Source organism: Dipodomys merriami, unplaced genomic scaffold (genome assembly GCF_024711535.1).
Source record: "Dipodomys merriami isolate MVZ:Mamm:240054 unplaced genomic scaffold, mDipMer1.0.p SCAF_17, whole genome shotgun sequence".
NCBI lineage: Eukaryota > Metazoa > Chordata > Mammalia > Rodentia > Heteromyidae > Dipodomys > Dipodomys merriami.
This window is the reverse complement of record NW_027203048.1, coordinates 17,446,504-17,469,731: the sequence shown is the minus strand read 5'-3', so window position 1 is coordinate 17,469,731 and position 23,228 is coordinate 17,446,504. Positions and strand designations below refer to the sequence as shown.

General features: G+C 40.9%; 2 protein-coding genes across 9 annotated transcripts in view; one reads left to right on the top strand and one right to left on the bottom strand.

Moving 5' to 3' along the window:
* Positions 1–76: 76 nt before the first annotated feature.
* On the bottom strand, positions 77–15,207 carry Gpatch11 (G-patch domain containing 11). Of its 6 annotated transcripts, none has more exons than XM_070025381.1 (10): positions 15,188–15,207; positions 14,246–14,367; positions 11,278–11,349; positions 9,784–10,007; positions 8,464–8,505; positions 8,183–8,303; positions 7,725–7,815; positions 6,228–6,341; positions 5,256–5,337; positions 77–3,698 (listed from the first exon to the last, which is right to left on the bottom strand). In XM_070025381.1, exons 3-10 carry the CDS (start codon positions 11,322–11,324, stop codon positions 3,643–3,645), a joined length of 777 nt encoding a protein of 258 aa, XP_069881482.1. In that variant the 5' UTR covers positions 11,325–11,349; positions 14,246–14,367; positions 15,188–15,207; the 3' UTR covers positions 77–3,642. The 6 variants fall into 6 exon arrangements, with proteins under 6 accessions (XP_069881482.1, XP_069881483.1, XP_069881479.1 ...); XM_070025382.1 differs by lacking the exon at positions 15,188–15,207 and adding an exon at positions 15,068–15,088; XM_070025378.1 differs by lacking the exon at positions 15,188–15,207 and adding an exon at positions 14,532–15,046 and having other exon boundaries at positions 14,246–14,370.
* A 101-nt stretch (positions 15,208–15,308) lies between these two features.
* Positions 15,309–23,228, top strand: part of Heatr5b (HEAT repeat containing 5B) — a 76,190-nt gene continuing 68,270 nt past the window's right edge. The window contains exons 1-3 of one of the 3 annotated variants that reach the window (XM_070025369.1): positions 15,309–15,369; positions 16,220–16,367; positions 20,034–20,245. In XM_070025369.1, the coding sequence (XP_069881470.1) occupies positions 16,242–16,367; positions 20,034–20,245 (338 nt within the window). In that variant the 5' untranslated portion in view covers positions 15,309–15,369; positions 16,220–16,241. Of the gene's footprint in view, positions 15,370–15,396; positions 15,439–15,715; positions 15,736–16,219; positions 16,368–20,033; positions 20,246–23,228 lie in introns of those variants that run through there. The other 2 variants (XM_070025370.1, XM_070025371.1) reach the window with 2 other exon arrangements.

The following is a 23,228-nucleotide window of genomic DNA, read 5'->3' as shown; positions in this document are numbered from 1 at the left end:
ATTCTGCAAAAGTTATCTGGTATTAAATAATCATTCAGCTGGGAGCTGGTGTTGAAGTCTGTATCCCTAGCTACTCAGGAGACTTGAATCTGTGTTAAGGTTTGAAGCTGGTCCAGTCAGGAAAGTCTGTGAGACTCATAATTCCATTAACCAGAAAAAAGTTCAAAATGAGCTGTGATTTTGGACCTCCCCCCATCCCCTCCCCAAAAAAATCAGAGACAGTGGCCAGGCTCTTGAGTTCAAACCCTAGTACTGGCAAAATAATGTTCACTTTTACACTTCATCACTAAATGTTGGCGAATAATACTTGAAATAAATATGTATAAGGTGAACTGATTTGTACTTTAAAGTATCTTGAATGTCACAGGCTATCATTCTGGGTATAATTAAGAAAAATAAGACATTAAATAAAATCTAGAGACTTGAAAATACCAATAGCACAATTTAAACAAAAGTAAATGATGTGAAATGTTAAAACTAAATTTTGTTTTGTGCCAGTCCTGGGGCTTAAACTCAGGGCTTGGGTGCTGTCCCTGAGTGCTTTTTTTGCTCAAGACAAGTACTCTACCACTTGAGAGGCTCTCTGGTGGTTAATTGGAGGTAAGAGTCTCAGACTTTCTTGCCTAGGCTGACTTTGATCCTCAGATCTCAGCCTTCTGTGTAGCTAGGATTCTAGGCATGAGCCACCAGCACCCAATGAAACATTAAAGTTTCAAATTTCATATAAATGTTTTAAAGCCAATTGATTTTTTCCTCAATGTTTTCCTCCCTCGGTGTTCATTATTGGGTAGTTATAAAGTCCTAAAAGGCATACATGAACAAAAATTAAGCTTTTACTCATATTGAGAGCCTGTTTTGAACCTTAGATGGAAAAGAAGAGAAAAAACTCCCTCTCTAGACCGCTAAGTGTAGACCCCAACTCTGGTGCAGTCTTGGGTTCCTCTCATTCTCAGCGTAATTGTTCGTGTCCATAGTCAGAGGTTCAAGGTGACAGGGTTTGATACGTTTTTTTTTTTTGCTTGTCCTGGGAATTGAACTCAGGGCCTGGGTATTGTCTTTGAGCTTCTTTTGCTCAAGGCTAATGCTCTAACACTTGAGCCACAGTGCCACTTCCAGCTTTTTCTGAGTAGTTTATCAAAGACAAGAGTCTCACAGACTTTTCTGCCTTGGATAGCTTTGTACTGTAATCCTCAGATCTCAGCCTCCTAAGTAGCTAGGATTACAGATGTGACCCACCAGCGCCCAGCTATTTTTTTTTTTTTTTTACTATTTTTAAGTAAAATGTAAATATTAAGTAACAGCATCCTACCATGTTCTTATTTATGTTTGTGTATATGAGTAGATAGATAGACAGACAGATAGATAGATAGATAGATAGAGATATACAATCACAAAAATATTCTGGATTAAGAATGAAGGCCCAGAAATAAACTACACATATTAATATGTACATATGTATATGTATATATCTATTGATATATGTACTTACCTTGCGCTACCTTTCACAATCAAGGGTAATGATGCTCAAAAAACAGTGGCTAAATTACACTAGAATCTCTGGGGCAGGACTTGTTTTAATTTTGTGCTAGTACTGTGGCTTGAACTCAGCATATGCTTTCTTACTTAGCTTATGTGCTCATGGCTGATGCTCTATCATTTGAGCCAGACTTTTTGCTGGAGATGGATTCTCATAGACTTCTTTGCCCAGACTGATTTTGAACCTTAATACTCTCAATTTAAGCTAGGGTTACAGTACTTTTTGTTTTTATGCCAGTCCTGGGGCTTGAATTCAGGGCCTAGGCACTGTCCTTGAGCTTCTTTGCTCAAGGCTAGCTCTACCAGTTGAGACACAGCTTTACTTCCAGCATTTTAGGGAGTTAATTGGACACAATAGTCTCTGGGGCTCCTGCCCAGGCTGGCTTCAAACTGTGATCTTCAGATCTCAGCTTCCTGAGTAGTTAGGATTACAAGTGTGAGCCATTGGCATTCAACTGGATGCATTATTTATAAGAACATCTTAAGTTAAATTTGAGAACAAGCAAATTAGGTCATACTAGATCAGAGATTAACACAAGATATCCTAGTGACTACCTCAACCTATGCAAGTGTAGGTTTACTTTTGCTATTTTCTTGGGCATGCTGTTTCTAATAAAAGAAACTGATCTCTTGTTGATTGTGACTTAAAAATGAGCTGTAGGTCAATTTTGGTTTTGAAGACTATAGATCTAGAGCCAATTGTATTTTGCCGATATCACTTTCAAGCCTCACTTGTCTATTTCCATTGCTGCCCGTAAGTGTCCTGATAAAATTTCTAGTTGTCGGGGCTGGGAAGGTAGCTCAGTGGTAGAGCGCTTGCCTTGCATGCATGAGGCCCTGGGTTCAATTCCTCAGCACCACATAAGCAAAAAGAAAAAAGCCGGAAGTGATGCTGTGGCTCAAGTGGTAGAGCGCTAGCCTTGAGCTGAAGAGCTGAGGGACAGGGCCCAGGCCCAGAGTTCAGGCCCCATGACTGGACCCCAAAAAAAAAATTTCTAGTTGTCATTATTGTAACCATAGTTACTAGAATAGTCACCACTTTGCTGAAGTGGCTGCTGGGTGATGGGCTGGGAAAGTGAGCTGTAAAATCACAGCACTGTAACCACAATTCTACCTAAAGCAGACTGGTACTCAATGTTTAACCTATAGCACTACTTCTTTGTTGTTGTTGTTATTGGCTGTGGGGCTTGAATTTGGGGGTTGGGTGCTATCCCCAAGCTCTTATGCAAAGGCCAGTGCTTTACCACATTAAGCCACAGTGCCACTTCTGGTTTTCTGGTGATTAACTGGAGATAAGAGTCTCACAATCTTTCCTGCCTGGGTTGGCTTTGAACTGCGATCCTCAGATCTCAGCCTCTTGAGCAGCTAGGATTACAGGTGTGAGTCACTAGTACCCAGCTAGCACTAAGTCTTTAGCATAGGTGCTTACCAGACTCATTCTAGGAACTTTAAAATGAATCCATACATTCTAAAACCACACATTACTTGAATCAATCAGTAGAGGAGACGCCCATGCAAGTGGACTTTTAGAAATGTTCACGATATTTTTATGATTGACCTTGGGTGGAACTTGTGTTCATCATGTGCTTATTTGTACTCAGTTAATCTATAGGGAGGCAAATTATGAGAGAAAACTTGAAAAAAGAATTTAGGACCTACCTTGCAGTAGTTTTTAGAGCAGAGAGCACTCTATGGCTCTCTGAGAAAATGAAGTTAGAGGTTAGATGACCGCCTGCCAGGAATGATGCTGAGGGGTTTCCAGATTTGGTGTACTTGTAACTCATGTAGTTTAAGGTGGTGAGAAGAAAGAGAAGCCAAAACTTAAAGGGAAGCTAAAACTTAACAGATTACTTGCAATGGATACAGATACACACACACATACACACACACACACACATACACTGCTATAAGACACATCATTTTACTAGGAATAACATAATAAACTATAACTGTCCAAGTCCATGACACCTGTGTTCTGAAATAATATTGCATTACTTTTCTCAAGCCACTGAACATTTAACATTATAGGTACAAGAAGCACAAGCATAATAGGAAGTCCCTCTGTCCTTTCTGACATTAGCAACTTCTACTTTATTGGCAACAGTCTTAGTCATGATCAGCAGAAGTTGGTTCTGGGCAATTTGTAGAGAGGTCTTCTTTATCTGTAATTATGAGATGGAAATTAAAAAATACAATTTTTATAGTAAACTTCCAGAAAGAAACTTCAGTATAGCGATTGTTTTTATTTTCCATTTACTCTGCTAAACCAGGAAAAGATTCAAAAAACCAAAACCATATCCAAAAATCCTTCCTTCTCAAGCATTAAGTCCTTAAATACTAGTTAGCAAAGGCAGTTTGTTAACATGTATTAGCAGAGGAGGCACTTGGCTTCACAAAACATTTGGCAAGTTTGTTTCTTCTTCTTCTTTTTGTGGAATTGGGATTTTGAAAGCTGAGCCATGACTTGAGCCATACCTCGAGGCCTTCTTGCTTTAGGTTATTTTATAGATAGGGCCTCATGTTTCTGCATAAGCTGGTCTCAGACTTTGTTTCTCCTACCTATAATTCTCATACAAATGGGATTAATAGACATGAAACACCACACCCAGCTTGTTTGTTGAGATACGGTCTTGCTCATTTTTTGCCTGGGATGGCCTCAGCAAGTGATCCTGATCTTTGCCTAAATTATAGGCATGAGCCATTATGACTGGCCACCAGTTGGCAAGTTTTAAACTGATTCTTTCTTCACAATGAGCAAAACAATGAAGTGGATTTGTAACATATTTGACTTCTATGGCTCAGCGATAATTCTCTTTATGTAAGAACTAGGTTTTGAAGACTTTTTGGTGGTACTGGACTTAAACTCAGGGTCCTCAGCTGGCTGGCACTTGGTAGGCAGGCGCTCATACCACCAATCCTTTTCACTTTCCTTATTTTTCAAATAGGGTCTTATATTTATTTCCGGGCTGGCCTCATAAAGTGACTATACTACTTCTAGGATAATCATAGCTTGAATAACAGGTGCATACCCAGGTTTTTATTGGTTCAGAAGGAGTCTTGCAAAATCTTGCCTGGGCTAACCTGTAATCATGATTTTCCTAATTGCAGTCTCCTCAATAGCTAGGATTGTTAAGTATGAGCAACCATATCAGATTTATAAAAAAACCAGTTCTAAAAATTTAACATAAATACCTTTCAATCTACAGCAAGAAAGTAAAAGTAAAGCATGAAAACATTCATCATCCTCAAGCCATTCTAATTAGGTAGGTGGGTTTTTTTTTTGGCTACTCTTGGGGCTTGAACTCAAGGCCTGGCCACTGTCCCTGAGCATCTGTTGCTCAAGGCTAGCACTCTACCACTTGAGCCACAGCATCACTTCTGGCTTTTTCTGTTTATGTGGCACTGAGGAATCAAACCCAGGGCTTCATGTATGCTAGACAAGCACTCTACCACTAAGCCACTTTCCCAGTCTTAGATATGTTTTTTTTAAACAAAATTCTGAAAGATTCTCTATTGTCTATTCAGTTACTGAAAAGCTAAAAGGAATTCTAATAAGCTTTCAGTTATTTCAGTAGTAATTATTTCTTTAGGACATTGGGCCCACATCACTATTTGAATGAAATAGGAAGTTCTGACTGTGTTTGGGAAATGTGCCTTTCAATGAAAGTAAAAAAGCACTCATCTTTACTAGTCAAAAATATTACCAACCACCTTCCTACCTTCATAGGCTGTTCCACACCAAATGCAATACAGATGTTCTTCTCTTAAATAACTAGTCAATATTTGTAGTTTTTCCAGAACCTAGACATAGGATGTATACACATGAGTATTTTACAAGGAACAGAACCTTATTATTATTATTATTATTATTGTTATTTTGATCTTAGATCTAAGTCAGCCCAGGTTGTAAATCTTCTGCTGTATTTTCAAATAGTTTCCATAAGTATCAAAGGCAGAAGTAATATATTTGAATGTATCCTAGGTGACTAGTCACCCAGAGATTTGTACAACCTGACAAACACAATAAAGACTACTGGTTAACATTAAGAAGATAGATTTTGGCTAGCTCTGTGATAACCAGCATCCTTAAAGACCCTTTCTACTTTCAATGAATCTACCTGCTGCACCCCTTCCCCATCAGATGGGGTAAAGGTGAGCACTGTTTCCTTTCTGCCATGAACATACTCATTCGTCATCTCACATATATAAGGGTTTCAAACTGACTGCTCTCTACAAGATTATTACACCCAAGCAAGCACAGGGGAGATAGTGTACTCCTTTCTTGAATCATCGTCCTTCAGGTTTTCTGTTTGGATGATGGGCAAGGGAAACATGAACACATTTGAATCAACTCTTGAAGTTTTAGCAGGACACAAGGTATAAGTTAATTCACATTTGCACTGAATTTATCATCCAAACTGAATCTGAGGGACGAGCAGGAGCTTACTGGAAAATGTCATGCAATTTTGATTTGGGGCTCATAATGCAGTAAAGCAGCAGTTCTCAGCCAGGGTTATTTTTCCTCTGAAGATAGTAAGCAATGGTGAGGCATTTTTGATGTCCCAGGGTCATCTGGAAGCAGCAGATACTACAACACTAGGATAGCTGCCCACAATTACCCAGCTCAAAGCATTAATAGTGTCAAGGCCAAGACCCCATGCTATGAAAGAAAGACAATGGTCAACACATACACTTAAATCTTCACTCCTATATTCATCTTCATCCTGTTCTTCTTCCTCTTCCTCTTCGTCAGTCTCCTCTTCAGGTCTCAACCAGTACCATGCTTCCCTGGGAACCTCAATATTCTGAAAATGTACAATTATTCTCATAAGACATAAAATACATAATAAGACTATTACAAGTATGTTCATGTGAACATAAATTCAATCTTCCAATAAATACTGACTGCGTACTATTTAAGAGTAAAGCACTGCACCATGATGGGAATGTAAAGTCCAATTAGAATTTTGTCTCCCAGTTGCTGCTGATAGTCTAGCAGAAAAGTTAAGCCATGTGTATAAAATAATGCACACAAGCATAAGTGTCACAAGCGTCAGAAATACATTTCAAAACATAGCAAGGTGAGAGATTGCTTCTAGCAACCTACTTATAGATGAGAAAATTTTACCCATGTTTTTGAGTCTTTAAACGAAGTCATTTATTTGGTCAAACCTGAACCACTAAGATAAAAGCAAAGAAAGAATTTTTCTTTTATGTTTTCAAACACTTTGTACTCCAATACTGTTCGGTAGAATGGGAACTTCTTTGTACAACTACTTAAAGATAATTAAAAAGAACCAAGAAAAAAATAAATCCTTCTTTGTAGTAAAAAAAAAAAATTTCTTTTAGATCATTCAAATCTGAAACAGATTTTAATAGCTTCATATAAGAGTCATAATATGGGCTGGAAATAGGTTATTCTAACTGAATATGATTGAGAACAGAATTTCCACAGATTCTAGTACTAAGTAATTAAAATTTATATTAGCAAAGAACAACTTATTTAACTCTTATTGGTTAGCTCAGGTTTCTGCAGCCATTATTGTATCATTATCACATCTCAGTAGTATACTTAGATGAAAGTTTTCAATGCTAGATTAATCAGGCTTGAAGTCATTTTTTGTTTTATGCCAATTGGGGATTGAACTGAAGATTTCCAACTCTCACTTGGCTCACAGCTGGTACTCCACCACTTGAGCCACAACTCCAGTTCTGGCTTTTTGCTGGCTAAATGGAGATAAGATTCTCTTGAATTTGTTGGCCACAGTTGTCTGACTTAGAGTCATCAGATCTCAGCCTCCTAAGTAGCTAGGGTTCTAGTGTGAGCTATCAGTGCTGGTTTGGAGTTCTCTTTTCTTTTTTTTTTTTTTTTTGTCGGTCGTGGGGCTTGAACTCTGGGCCTGGGCGCTGTCCCTCAGCTCTTCAGCTCAAGGCGAGTGCTCTACCACTTGAGCTACAGCGCCACTTCCAGTTTTCTGGTGGTTTATTGGAGATAGGAGTCTCACGGTCTCTCCTGCCCGGGCTGGCTTTGAACCGCGATCCTCAGATCTCAGCCTCCTGAGTAGCTAGGATTACAGGCGTGAGCCACCAGCGCCCGGCTGGAGTTCTCTTTTCTTAAAGTAAAAATATTTGGCTTATCATACTGGGCTATCAAAATGCTACAAAACTGAAAGCCAATGACAGCTTACCTTCTGGCTATCCAACTGTTGACAGGCACGCTGGCTTCTTTTAAGATCTCCTTCTAGTTTCATCTCATCCTGCTTATTTTTAAGCCGCTTTCTAAAATAAAATATTATAAAGTCCATATAACCTTTTACATTTTTATATACCAAAGTACCAGAAAACATACCATGATAAAGAACATTTGAAACCGGTGCCTGGGGCTCACACCTGTAATCCTAGCTACTCAGGAGGCTGAGATCTGAGGATCACAATTCAAAGCCAGCCGGGGCAGGAAAGTTGGTGAGACTCTTATCTCCAATAAACCACTAGAAAACTGGAAGTGGTGCTGTGGCTCAAATTGTAGAGCACTTGCCTTGAGCTGAAGAGCACAGGGACAGCGCCCAGGCCCAGAGTTCAAGCCCCACGACCGACCAAAAAAAAAAAAATTATATTTGAAACTAAGACAGTTCAAATACAATTTTACCGAAACTGTTCTTCAGCTTTTTCTTCAGCTTGGTTTTTCATGTGAATCTTTCTTCTGTAGTGTTCTAATTTTTCCTCTGCTTTCCGTTTTAGTAATGCCTCATGACCAATGCCACTTTTCCCTGATTGAAGACAAAAATTCTGATAAGGAACTTCCTGGTTTTTTTTTTTTTTTTACTTCAAACATGACATTTTTTTACTTTTTGGTGTTGGTCCTGGGGCTTAAATTCATGGCCTTGTGCTCTTGGTTGGCTTTTGCTGTTCAAGGCTAGAGTTACATACCTGTTTTGACATGGAGAGGAATTGGTTCAACAATACCATCTCCTAAAAAAAAAAAAAAAAGAGAACAAAATATAGGTCAGTATAGATTAGACAATTCATATCCCTCCTTAGTTTCAATGACTTCCAAAATTGAAAAATTAACACTCTATATACATAATAAGCCACTTTCCTTGCCTTCAAATACCTACTCCTCAGTAAGGCTGACTCATGGCCTCTTAGACTAGCTTAAGAAATGATACTATTGCTATAACAGGTCCAAGGCAATGACATCCTTAAGAGGATACAAAGCCTATCTAGATGAAAATCAAAGCAATTACAATAAAGAAAAATAGCCTAGGAGGCTACCATCAATTGGCACTGTCCCTGTGCTCTTCAGCTCAAGGTGAGTACTCGACCACTTCAACCATAGTGCCATTTCTGTTTCTAGTGGCTTACTGGAGATAAGAGTTTCATGGACTTTCCTGGCTTTGAATCATGATCCTCAGATCTCAGCATCCTGAGTAACTAGGATTACAGGCATGAACCACCGGCGCCTGGTGGCTACCATCAATTTATAGCCTTTGCATCCATGTAAGCAGTTTCACTTCCAAAAGGGATAAGAATAGAACTGCTCCAGCTGGACAGTCACTCAGACAGCTGTTCCAGGCTCAGAGCAGAGGCCAGAGCCCTGTTATCATACTCAATGCTGTTTCACTATCCTATGGCCATTGTACTTTTCAGTCCATAATTTGTCACCATCCTTTGAGGACTTCATTGTAAACCAGGTCCACTAGACACTAGTTGTAAATGTTTCAACACTGTGCTATTTTTCATGGCACATGAGGTAATTAAAATGGATACAGGGGGGCTGGGAAGGTGGCTCAGTGGTACAGAGCTTGCCTTGTAAGCATGAGGCCCTGGGTTCGATTCCTCAGTACCACATGAGCAGAAAAAGCTGGAAATAGTGGCGCTGTAGCTCAAGTGGTAGAGCGCTCGCCTTGAGCTGAAGAGCTGAGGGACAGTGCCCAGGCCCAGAGTTCAAGCCCCACGACCGACAAAAAAAAAAAAAAAAGAAAAAGCTGGAAATAGTGCTGTGGCTCAAGTGGTAGAGCGCTAGCCATGAGCAAAAGAAGCTCAGAGACAGTACCCAGGCCCTGAGTTGAAGCCCCAAGACTGGCAAAAAAAATGGACATGGGAAGATAAATTCTCTATATGATTTATTATCACAGAAGAGATGAAGACGTTTAAGGGTTTTTTTGGCTGGATAAGGGTGAAAGTCATCTCTGCTCCTCAACAATATATCAAAATGTTACAAAGTGCTTATTTTTGAAAGTTTCTCACCACTTTTGCCAAGAGCCTGACCACTTTTATATCCCATCTTCTGGAGCAAGGCAAACCCTTTGTTTTCACAGCCTAGTGCACTCTTCAGCCCAAGGGTACGTCTTTCTTGTTCTTCTTCTTTTAAACTCTTCTGTCTATTTTTCAAATTAGCTTCCTGTTGCTTTTCTTTTCGACGAGCTTCTCGAATTTGCCTCAGCATAGGCAATCCTGGCCTGATGTCTTCCCTGAAAAATAAGAGGAAATGGTTATTTTAGATGAGTATGTGAAGTGTTTCATAACTTCAGCATTTACACAGTTGATACTACTTAATATTTCAGTTTTCCAGCACTGCCTCCATGATCATCTTTGTTGTCACTGCTATTAGGTAAAAGCAGAGATTCTCAGGAATGGCTGTTTTCATAGAAATGATGAAGACTAAAGATCATATACAAATGAAAGAAAGAGTAAGTTTAGGGCTGGGAAGGTGGCATGCCTTGCATGCGTGAAGCCCTGGGTTCGATTCCTCAGCACCACATAAGCATAAAAAGCCAGAAGTGGCGCTGTGGCTCAAATGGTAGCGTGCTAGCCTTGAGCTGAAGAGCTGAGGGACTGTGCCCAGACCCAGAGTTCAGGCCCCACAACTGACCTCCCCACCTCTAAAAAAAAGAAAAAGAAAGAAAAGAAAAGTAATAATAAGTTCAGACTGATTTTCCTAGGAAATCAGCAATAATAAGGAGAAAATCTGAATAGAAGCCAGAAGAGATAGGAAGACGAAATAAAGGAAAAGTATATTAGCCAAGAACCAGTGGCTTATGTCTGTAATCTGAGCTACTCAGGAGGCTGAGAGCTAGAGGATAATGGGTCAAAGCTAGTCAGGGAAAAAATAAAGAAATAAATATCCTTTGAGTTTCCATCCCTAACCAGTAAAATGACTTTGGAAGCATGGCTCAAGTAGTATAGTGCCAGCTGTAAGCAAGAAAGCCAAGTGTAAAGTTCAAGGCCTTGAGTTTAAGCCTTGGTAAAGGCATACATGCACACACACACACAAAAGTATATTTCCTTAGAAGAGGTTACACTACATTAAGAAAAGTAAATGAAGTTGTATGCCAGGAGGTCGTACCTGCAATGCTAGCTACTTAGGAGGCTGAGGTTTGAGGATCACAGTTTGAAGCCAGCCTAGGCAGGAAAGTCTTACCTCCGATTAACCACCAGAAAGCTGTAAGTGGAGCTGTGGCTCAAGTGGTAGAATGCTAGCCTTGTAAAAATGTTCAGGGACAATGCCCAGGTCCTGAGTTCCAGCCTACGACTGGCATAAAAATAATAATAATAAAAATGAAAGTAAATGATAGCACCAACAGGGAGAAAAAGATTCCTAGTGTCTTTGAAGGACACATAGGAAGTGCCACCATAAAACAGTTAAGACTCTCTGATGTCACACTTGAAAACCAATGTCCCTGTTTCACAATCTACACATGTATTATACATATCACTACATTAAGAGTACAATTTACTTACTGGACATTAATGAAGGAATCAGACATATAGTCCTCTTCTTCTGCCATGTTCAACTTCAAATGGCAATTCAATCTATAAGTCAAATGGGATAAAGTAATAGCATTTTTTTGTTTTATTTTTCTCAGTATCTCTCACCAGGACCTTTCTCTAGAGCTCTACTACATATTCAAGTGTTCCTGAGTGTCTTTATTTGTGAAGCTCTTAAACTCAATAGTCTAAACTTCCCACATTACCCATATTTCTCCACTAACGTCATCACTCTACCTCCTCTAGATCTTTTATAAACCTGTCTCATTCCCCCCACCCCGCTTAGTTATGACCAGTACTTCAGTTCAGACACCTTCTTCTCATTTGAAGTATTACAAAAGCTTTCTGATGGCCGTTGCCTTTGCATCGCTTCTTCCCAAACCACCTCTAATAGTCTTCTAATTTCTGCTCCTTTAGATTCAAATCAGGTCAGGTTACTTCTGTCTGTTTCAAACCCTTCAATACACCTGACCCTGTAGGCAGTGAAGGTCCAGTCACATTAGCAAAGCAGAAGATAACCTCACCCATCACAATCTAACCCCTACTTGTCCATTAGAGTTTCTTACTGAAGTTCTATGGGCTACTCATTACTCTTGAGACATACTTCAGCTATATTCTTCTTCCAAGGCCAAGGATATCATCCATCTCCTCCAAAATCTGTGTTGACCACTCCAGGCCTATCCACAGCCCTTTATGTGCTGTACGTTTAAGTTTGCCTGGAACTTGGTAAATTAATACGTTGCTTACATGGAAATATTCTGAGGAACATTCCCATCCATAGTTAAAAATCATGTAATTATTAGCCCTTAGAGGGTTTAAATAATCATCCAGAAAAGTGCTTCTTAAACTTTTTTGTGTATATGAACTACCTAGGATCTTCTCATTGTGCGTGGAGCATGGAGCTTTGTATTACTCCCAGGTTCTCAGGCAATGTCAGTGCTGCTGGGAACTTGGTACAGTACTACTTGGTACAGATAGGCTGTTTTGGTCTTTTCCATCCTATTTGCTTCTGAGAACTCATTCCTCTGCCACCCCTGTGGTTCTAGTGGAGGATGGTACTGTGAATACCTTTGGGTGAATTCCCTTAGGTACAATGGTGGCCAATTATAACATCCTATGTCCCAGCAATGGGGATGGTAAGAGAATACCTCAGTAAGAGCAAACCCTATCTCTTTTGCTACATATGAATACATGTGTTATAGAGAATGAAACTGTTTTCATTGGGCATTCTAACTGGAGTATGTAAAGTTGGGACTGTCATATGAAGAGAACCTGTCTGCAGTATGGAGTCAGATAAACAACATGAACAAAGACAGGCCTTACAGCAAAGAGGCTTAATTCCCAAGGCCCTTGTTTTTAGGACGCTGTGACTAGCATCCCTCCCCACTAAACGGCCTAGTAAATTTCTACATTACTTAAGCTTGCTTGAAAAGAGGCTTCATCAACTGCAAGAGTCTGGACAATTATTCTGGATGAAAAAAGTATTACTATATGGGTTTTTCACTATATATCTTCCCAAGTAGGCTTGAGAACACAAACACAAGTTCTTTAGATCCTCCCTACCTTCCACTATGGTAGGTTCTAAGTAATGCTTTAGCGATAATGTGTTCAAGAAAGGTCTTTATTTATCCTTAGTTTGTAATCATAGGCCACTTTATTCCTCTGTCAATATTTTAAAAAATTATAAATATCTCAGAAGTACAGAGAACCACAAAAAAAATGTATTATTAGGTTCCAAGACGAGCTACTCCTAATGATTCTTGCCTGTTAGGATTTTTTTGGTCAAAAGCATAAAGTGGATTTGATAATTAATTAGAAGGAAGTGAGCTGTCATATAATGAAAACACTCAAGAAGTTCTATGCAGAAGTCCACAAGGGAGGAACTAAGACCTTTTGTCAACAGCCAACACAAATGAGTGTGCCACCTTGGAAATGGATTATCTAGTCCCAGTGAAGCCTTCAGGTGGCTCAGACTGGCTGGCATCTTCATTACCATTTCTTGAGAACATCCACGTAAAGCTAAGTTGCTCACAAACTCCTTTTTATTCCTTTACCTCATACTGAGGTTGAATTCAGGACTTCATACTTATATTTGCTAGGTATCCAGTCCTTCTTAGCTTATGTACTTTTCAGATGGGGTCTTGTGTTTGTTCTCTAGGGCCAGCGTTGGATGGTGATCCCTCTACCCATGCCTCCAGAGTAGCTGAGATTACACTTGACCAGTGCACCCAGCTTGTTTTTTAGAGATAAGATCTCTAATTTTTGTCTTAGCTAGCCTTGGATTCCTATCTCTGTCTCTCCAGTAGCTGGGATTATAGGCCTGAGCCACTATGCCCAGCTTGCTACTAAATTCTTGACACACAGAAATGGAGTTAATAAAGGACTACAAAATTTTAAGCTGCTAAACTGGGATACTGTTATATAGCAAAAGCCATCACTACATCAGGATCTAGAACTTTATCATCCATGTGGGAACTGTCTTTAACCCCAACCCAAACGTATCCTTATTTTGGTTTAAGGAAGTGTCACTATTGAATCATTTATACCAATTATTTTCTTCCTCTAGAATTTCCTTTTCCGTTTTCAACATGTGCATTCCTAAACATTACAATTCAGTTTTGGTTTTAAAAGTACAGGTTAAGGGCTGGAAAGGTGGCTCAGTGGAAGAGTGCTTGCCTTGTATGCATGAGGCCCTGGGTTCAATTCCTCAGTATCACATAAGCAGAAAAAGCCAGAAGTGGTACTGTGGCTTACGTGGTAGAGCACTAGCCTTGAGCTGAAGAGCTCAGGGACAGTGCCCATGCCCAGAGTTCAGGCCCCACAACTGATACATACATATATATGTTAAAGATATGTACAGCAGTTACAGTCATTCACCTTTGCCTACACTTCACATTCTTCACTTGCAATAGTATTTTTACATATAACGCTTAGTACTCACCCACGTTATGAGTATCTCAATTAAGTAAGAACAGTCTCATTTTCCAGTTGGAGAAATTTAAGATTCCATATGGCTAACGGACTTGCTTGCAGCCACAGATAATGTGGGTCTCAGTGGTCTTACTGCTGAAAACAATTAGATGATTAATTTTGCTTCACTGCGGTTTGCACTTACCATTCACACCTGCTAGGCCAATGTTTTGTCACGGGACTACACCCCCAGACCAGAATTAAGTATTTTAAAGGGTCTCATTTAGGCCAGAAGGGGGGTTATCTGGCTCACTTACACAGGATCGCAGATCGGTATACACACTTAATCTACAGGCAGGGCGTGGCTCTGGAGGCTGGCCCCTGTACCCGCTGGGTGTGCAGGCGTGTGCACACCGTGCTGACGGGTTCGCTCAAAGCCCCTTTCTGAGCGTCACCTGCAAGCATTCCGCACCCGCACGAGCTGGGACTCAGAGGCACTACAAGGCCGGGGTCCGAGGCTGGCTCCGGGGCAATGGTGGTACGTTAAAGAACCGCCTCAGTCGTCTCCCCAGCTTTACTTCACGGAGCGCCCGCGCTTCTCGGGGGCGCAGGTCCCGCGCCGGCACTGCGTTCCCGGGACGCGGGCGGAGGCCGCCGCCGTCCTGCGCGCCCACAGACGGACCGAAGCGCAGCGACTCATCCACACACACGCGCCCGTCCTCGGGGGCCACGGGCCCCTCCTGGCCACCAGGGACGCCACCCCTGGGATGGGGACGGGGCTGGTGGTGAGAGGGGTATCGGCAGCCAAGGCGCAGCCCCTCCGCTGACTTCCTCCGGCGTCCGCAGAGCCTACCTGGCAGCTCGGCTCCGGAGAGCGCTCTGCGCATGCGCACAGCAGGAAGCACCGGGGGGGGGGGGGCGGGGCTTCGGCTCACCTATTTCCCAGGACCCACTCAAAGGGAAACAAACTTACCGCTGGCGGACTGAGAAGACCTGGCCAGTGCGATTGCGCAGGGCCAGCGTTCCGCGCATGCGCTCTGCCCTCATTTCCTGCAAGCGGGCGTTCGGGAGGCGGGGCATCCGGGTCCCTAGGCAGCTACCGTCGGCCCCCACCCCTACTCCAGCTCAGCTGATCGGCTGCTGCCGGACCCGGAGGTGAGGAGGTTCCCAGCGCCACCGAGAGCGTGCACGTTGACACCGACACGGACCCCTGGCTCCCCTGGGGTGGGGAAGAAATTCGAGTTCATAATGAACATTTTCCCCCTTGACTTCAAGGCGGGGACGTGGGGCTGACAGAGCGCGGAACGCTGCGTCGTGGGGTTGACGTGGGGTTGAGCAGGTTGCGGAGGCCTGCAGTAGCACCTCGCGTTTCCCGCTCAGACCCCGCCTTGCTGGGGTGCCGGGGGACCCCCGCGCCCGAGGCCTCGCACCGCCCCAGCGCTTGCGGGGCCCGGGGACGTCGCCGCCGGGGCCGCCCCAGCCCCGCAGGAAGCTGCGGAGCCTGCGGTGTGGGGTCTGGGGGTCGGTGCGGTGCTGGAGCTGGGAGTCCAGGGTGAAAGGATGGCGGGGTGGGGGGTCGTGAGATGCTCGAGTCGGTGCTTTAGTGTTCTCAGTGGGTTCAAGGGTCTGTGGGTTTACTGTCGTTGTGTTGGTTTGTTTTGTGTGTGTGATTTTTTTTGGGTTTTATGGGGGGGGGTCATTTGTTCGGGAATAATGCCTTTTTAAAATGTTTGCCCCATGTTAATTTTCCTTTCACTTCATGGGCTATTCTTCTTTAGCCACTCTTGTTTGTGCTTGGACCTTTGTTTCTTTCAAAATTGGTTCTCAGGTTGTGACCCAAAAGAAGTTGCTCCTCACGCCCCCCCCCCAAAAAAAAAAAAAGAAACGAGAAGGAAAGTAAAATTTTTTCCTTTCTTTGTGGGCGCTGTCATTGAACTTGAACATTTGAACATCGGACGGAAAAAAAATCCTTACACGTGTTTTTTTTTTAATCTGTTCATTTAAGGTGTGAATTAAACACTTCAGCAATGGAGCTAGCTCACAGTCTGTTGCTAAATGAAGAAGCTTTGGCACAGATCACCGAAGCAAAAAGACCAGTTTTTATCTTCGAATGGTTGCGATTTCTTGATAAAGTCTTGGTTGCTGCGAACAAGGTATGGTATTGTTTCTTTCCTCCAATTGGATTGACAGAGATTAAAGAAAAAGTGATGTTTTGGAAAGGTGTGAGTCACTTAGAGAATTTGAAGTCAATTTATTTTCTGTTGTGGGAAAACGCCAAACCTTGTTTAATTCCTGCTCATCGCCCACTTCGTGTCACTAGCTAGACAGTTCAGTAAGACTGGAGAAAGAAAAGCATCATTCTTTGACTGGTGTCATTTGAAAGTCACCACCAGCAACTGCAAGTGGTCACCAGGCTTTGTATGGAATCAGTGTGTTCACTTTTCCCCCTGAGGAGTTAGAGACTTTTCCTCCCTTTCTCCCTACCTCCCTTCCCCCCTTCTTTTCTCCTTCCCTTCCACCCTGTCTTCCTCCTTCCCTCCCTCCTTCCCGTTCTTCCTATGTAGTCTGTTTTTTGCACATTTTATTTTCTTTCTTTAAAATTAGGTATTTTCTTCAAATAAGTAGTAATATTCACTCAAATTTAAGAGTGAAACCTGAAAAGTCTTTTAGACAGGGTTCACCTGCTTTTTTAAAATTCAACTACACTGTACACTACTCTTGTTCCTGACCCTTATTATCTTAATGCTTGTTTATGTTGATTGCTGACCAGAGAAACAAGTGTTTGAAGGACCTGTAGTTGGTTGTCTATGCTGGGGCAGTTGAGGGAAAAGCCTGAGGACTTCAGCATTCAGTATGTAAACACTCACTGGCGTCCCCTGTTTTGGGTCCAGAGCTGTATTTGGGCTCCCCTAGTCCAGAGATACAGTTTACTACTCTTTTTTCAGAGACTATGCCTCTGATTGTCTTTCAGAATGCAGCAGTGATACATCTTACAACTTCTTAAAAAGATTTCAAGCATTCCCTTCATTTCTAAGTACAGTTTTACTTCCCCTTCCAGAGGTACCCAGGGCTTCACATGTGTGTATGAGGTGGTAAAGTGTTATAGAATACCTCAAGTTAGGTCTCTCCTCGGCTTTCCCTACTGGGAACTCTTGGCTTACAAATTTTATTTGGGTTTCTCTCCTATTTTCTTTATTCTTATATATTTGTGCTTTTTGTTCTTATTGTTGGCCTATGACTTTAATGGAGGTTGTAGAGAGGCAGTTGAATTTGTATTCATGTGAAATCTTTTAGCTAGAAATTTGTATTTTCTTTCAAGCCTTCTGCTACTGGGCATTTCCTACCTTCCTTCCACTGAAATTGCTTTTGTTCTGCCACCACTGTTCTCACATTGCCTAAAATAATGGTCAGCATTCTGTCTTATTTTATCTATGCCTTTCTTTTGAAATGCTGATCCTCAGCATTTTAAACACAATTCATTTTCAGTCTTGTGAAATCAAGAAACACATAAGTTTATAACATGTATCTAAACTATGAGGCATACTAATAAGAATACTGTGTACCTTCTAAATAAAAATAGATTATCATCTTTACACACTTTTACAGTGTGGTTCCCATTAGTGGTTTCTTAAGACAGCATTGACTTTTAGTTCCCTCCTATTCCATCTATTAGGTACTGTTACTGTCTTTACTGGCTCTTTTTTAACCCTAGACATTCTTTTTGCTTTCTATCCGCACATACTCTTCAGTAATATCATTTAATCTTAATTTTACAATTTCACTAACAAGGACTACAGATAGCCAATTTCTTTTCTTTTTTTCTTTTTTTTTCATTCCTAGGCCTTGAAGTTCTCAGGCCTAGGCCTTTTTTTTTCCCCCTTGAGGCTAATGCTCTACTACTGAGCCACAGCTCTGCTTCCAATTTTTTTGTGGTTAGTTGGAGTTATGAATCTCAAGGACTTTCTTTGGTGGACTGGCTTTAAACCTCATCCTCAGTCCCCAGAGTAGCTAGGATTACAGATGCCCAGCCAGATTTCTTTTTTTTTTTTTTTTTTTTTTTGTCAGTCGTGGGGCTTGAACACTGGTCCCTCAGCTCTTCAGCTCAAGGCTAGCACTCTACCACTTGCGCCACAGCACCACTTACTGTTTTCTGGTGGTTTATTGAAGATAAGAGTCTCACAGGCTTTCCTGCCCTTGCTGGCTTTGAACCTCGATCCTCAGATCTCAGCCTCCTGAGTAGCTAGGATTACAGGCGTGAGCCACCAGCTCATGGCCCAGCCAGATTTCTTACTCAACTACTTTCTTATCTTAATGGAATATTTGAGTTAACTTATCTAAATATAATTCTTCATTTCCTCACTGAAACGTGCCCTTAGTATTTTGTATCTCAGGAAATAAACATGATTAACTTATCGGATTATATATTAGAATTCAGAGCCATTTCCTTCTGTCTTTTTTCACTTCACATCATAATCACTAGTAAATACTGTGGTATTATCCACAAATATATCCAGATTTCTTATCATTTACATCTGTGTTTCTCATCTGGATTACCTAATTGTTCACTTTGTTCCATCCACAAACTATATAGCACACTCTTGGCAGCCCAAGTAAGGCTGTTGAAACATTTATATCATAGCCCTTCTCCTCTTATACAACTCTGACTCAGGATAAAATACAACATTCTTTGGTGTATAACACTGCACTCTGGTCCCTTCTGACCATCTGGTGCAATTTTCTCTCACTTGACCCCAGCTAAACTAGTCTTCTTGTCCTCAGATAGGTTAAGCATGTTCTTACCTCAAAAACTTTTGTACTTCTTGTTCCTGCTTTCAGGAATGTTTTTCTTTTAGATAAAAGCTCTTTCCTTCATTATTCACAGACATCTTTTCTAAGCCATCTATATAATAAACAACAAGCACTTAAACTAATCATTTATTTGGTAAACTCTTCCTTCCCCTTCAGAATGTAAATATTCTGAGGACTAGGAATTTTTCTGTTTTGATAACTGTTACTTCCCAGTGCCTAGAATAGCGCATGGCAAGCAGTGAGAGGACAATATTTTTTAATTAGCATAAATTATTTGTACAAAGGTGTTTCAGTGTGACAGTTAGATACATGCTGTAAATGTTTCTTTGTTTTGTTTTGTTTTTGGGTCGGTTCATGGGGCCTGAACTCTGGTCTTGGGCGCTGTCCCTCAGCTCTTCAGCTCAAGTCTAGCGCTCTACCACTTGAGCCACAACACCACTTCCGGCTTTTTTCTTTTTGCTTATATGGTGCTGAGGAATGGAACCCAAGGCCTCAGGCATGCAAGGCAAGTGCTCTACCACTGAGCCACCTTCCCAGCCCTGTAAATGTTTCTTGATTGAGTGAATTTTAGATATTCATTATGGGTATTATATTTCTTTGCCTAGATCTCTTCAGAGATTCTTTTGGTTTCATTTACGGACCCGTAATTTTATGAACTACTGACTCTTTGTTTATAGGATAAACCTTGCAGAGGTCCACTGTATCAGTTGTCCATACACCAATATTTTGCATCTTTTGTTGTTTTATATTCTAGTGGTCTGGAAACTTTGGGTCAGAGTAATTACTTTTATCAGAGGCTAACTTTTTGCCATTGGAGAGGAAGGAGAACTTTAGTAAAAAGTAGATCATTTCTCATTGAACTTTTGTATCTTTAATTTTTTTCATTTATACTTTATGCTTAATATAATACAGATTTTAATTATTAGAGTTCTTTAAATTTTAAGTGTTTTGTGTTTACCAGGAGGATAACAAAAGTTGTTTTTAAATTGTGGTATTCTTTTATTTAACAGACTGATGTAAAGGAAAAACAGAAAAAACTTGTTGAGCAATTAACTGGACTAATAAGTAGTTCACCTGGACCACCTACACGAAAATTATTAGCCAAAAATCTTGCAGCCCTTTATAGCATTGGAGATTCTTTTACAGTTTTTCAAACACTAGATAAATGTAATGACATTATCAAAAATAAAGATGACACTGCAGCCTACTTACCAACAAAACTGTAAGTACCTACTTTGACAGGCACCCTTGAAGTTGTTTTTTTTTTTTTTTCCATAGTAAATGAGTTAGGGAGACTACTTGACCATAATGATTCCAGGCAGGTAAGAACTAGAGGCTTACTGCTAATAGTAACAGTTCTAAATAGTTCTGAATAAGGCTTATTTAGGAAGAAAATCGATATGGTGTCAGCAATGGTATTACAGGTGTTCTGGTAAATTTGGATACAGATATTCTTACTGAGATGGAAAGACTTTCTCAGTGATAAAACTGAGGTAAGGATAGGCAAAATGCATTTTATAAATACATTTTATTGGAATATGCCTTCCTATATACATGGTAGATGCTTTCACATTGGAATGGCAGATTGGAGTCACTGAGATGGAGACTATTTTCCCTATAAGTTTGCTGACTTTCAGATTAAGTTAACTCATAGGCCCATAATTCATAGTTGTAGTTTGGGTTAAGAACGAATATAGTTTAGAAAAATTTTTAAGGATAGCATCTATTGGGAAGCCTATGACTGAGTCAAATAAAAAAATCATTTTAGTACAGTGAAGAATATAGTGGGAGGGAAAATAATGCCTAAATAAGTTTACTTATGATATGGGTATGTCAGGAAGGCTTCTCAAGTAAGAGCCATCAGAGAAAGATACATGAAATTTGTCAGGGGTTGTTAGATAGGGGCTAAGATAGAAGGAGGAAAGATGGCTGATTGTTTGGGAATCAACATACTTTGTGGAAACAAATAGTATTTATGAACTAAACATCTCTGTAGAAGCTTTTTACCTCTGGCACAGACAGTACATGACTGACTGAATGAATGAATATGGCTGTCTTCTAGTAAAATTCTATGTACAAAAATGAGGCAGATTGGATGGTTGGCGAGTTTGGCTACTAGCTGTAGTTTACCAATTTGTTTTGTAGTTAAAGGAAACAAAAATGGCCTGCTTATAGTACTTTTCAGAAAGAGAAATTAAAGAAGTTCAATTTAAGCATGCTGATTTTGTAGTAGAAATGGGAATGTCCCAGTGACAGTGTATTGTGGGCAGTTGGAAGTCCTGGTCTGGAAGTCAGAGATCTGGATTGAGAATCTGGTTTGGGTGAACAGAAAATGGAGATTTGAGAGTACACTGAACCTTTTAATATGAGTAAAACTTTTTTTGAAAGTATATTGTTTGAAAAGAATATGGCCAAGGGTACAACTTTAGAACATCAACATTCAAGGAACCAAAACCAATGTAGTAGCTTTCAGAGGAAACAGAATTTATCCCACACCTGGATGCTGAATTTTATGTCTGTTGTCAGTTGCCTAGATATAATTAGATTTCGTGTTATTTGGGACATACATAGATCTCAAAGGTTTTAGAGTAGATTAGAGAGTGCTTTCTAGTTTACAGAGTTTGAAGCTGTGTTAATAGTTTAATGGTTTAAATCTTTACCACTGAGGGGCTGGGAAGGTGGCTCAGTGGTAGAGCGCTTGCCTTGCATGCTCAAGGCCCTGGGTTCGATTCCTCAGCACCACATAAGAAAAAAGCCGGAAGTGGCGCTGTGGCGCAAGTGGTAGAGTGCTAGCCTTGAGCTGAAGAGCTGAGGGACAGTGCCCAGGCCCAGAGTTCAAGCCCCACAACCGGACCCAAAAAAAAAAAAAAAAAAAGAACCTTTTGGAGTTCGTTTTTTTTTGTTGTTGTTGTTGGTCGTGATGCTTGAGCACTGTCCCTGTGCTCTTCAGCTCAAGGCGAGTGCTCTACCGCTTGATCCACAGTGCCACTTCTGGTTTTCTACTGATTTATTGCAGATCAAAGTCTCACGGACTTTCCTGCCTGGCCTGGCTTTGAACCTCGATCCTCAGATCTCAGCCTCCTGAGTAGCTAGGATTACAAGTGTGAGCCACCGGTGCCCGGCTTTGAAATACTTCGTTATATATAGTCCTATGCACTTAATAATTGGGCTATTGAGATCCTCTGTTAAGAATATCATAGACATATTCTAGTTATTACAAAATAGGGACAGCATGCAACCTAGTTTTCTTTGTGCCTGGCTTACTTGATATAATTTTTTCCAGGTCTTTCCATTTCCTTACAAATGGGACAAAAAATGTCATTTTTTCTGATGGAAGCATAGAACTCCATTGTGTCTATATACCACATCTTCTTGATCCATTCATCTACTGAGGGCTATCTGAGTTGGTTCCATATCTTAGCTATAATAAGTAATGCTGCAATGAACATGGTTGTGCTGGTAGCTTTAGTGTAGTGCTGCAATGAACATGGTTGTGGTGGTAGCTTTAGTGTAGCCTTGTTGTTGTTCATTTGGGTAAATGCCTAGGAGTGGAATTGCTGTGTCATAGAGGAGCTTTACTTTAGTCTTTTGAGGAACCTCCATACTGCTTTCTAGAGTAGCTGAACAAGTTTGTAGTCCCACCAACAGTGTAGTAGTGTTCTCTTTTGGCCACATGCCTGCCAACATCTGTTGTTTTTAGATTTCTTAATAATGGCCATTCTAACTGGGGTAAGGTGGAATTAATGTTGTTTAGATTTGTGTTTCTTTTATGGCCATACATGTTGAGCATTTCTTCATGTGTATCTGTTGGCCATTTTTATTTCCTTTTTAGAGAAGTCTCTTTTTAAGTCTCTTTTGTTTTGTTTTTGTTTTGTGGGGGGAGGGGGGTTTGGTCGTGGGGCCTGAACTCTGGGCCTGGGCACTGTCCCTCAGCTCTTCAGCTCAAGGCTAGCGCTCTACCACTTGAGCCACAGCGCCACTTCCGGCTTTTTTCTTTTTGCTTATGTGGTGCTGAGGAATCGAACCCAGGGCCTCATGCATGCAAGGCAAGAGCTCTACCACTGAGCAACCTTCCTAGCCCTCTTTTTAAGTTTTTAGCCCACTTGTTAATGGGGTAATTGTTTCTTTGGGAACTTGTTTTTGGGGAATTTAATTTTTTGAGCTCTAAGTATTATTTTAGATATGAGACCTTTGTCTGTTGTATG

Coding starts and splice junctions, on each gene's coding strand:
- Gpatch11 (XM_070025381.1), bottom strand. CDS start 11,324: ATGGCAGAAGAAGAGGACTATATGTCTGATTCCTTCATTAATGTCCA. Junction 6,342..7,724: donor AACAGTTGGATAGCCAGAAG/GTAAGCTGTCAT, acceptor GTACATTTTCAG/AATATTGAGGTTCCCAGGGA. Junction 3,699..5,255: donor GTGTGGAACAGCCTATGAAG/GTAGGAAGGTGG, acceptor TCATAATTACAG/ATAAAGAAGACCTCTCTACA.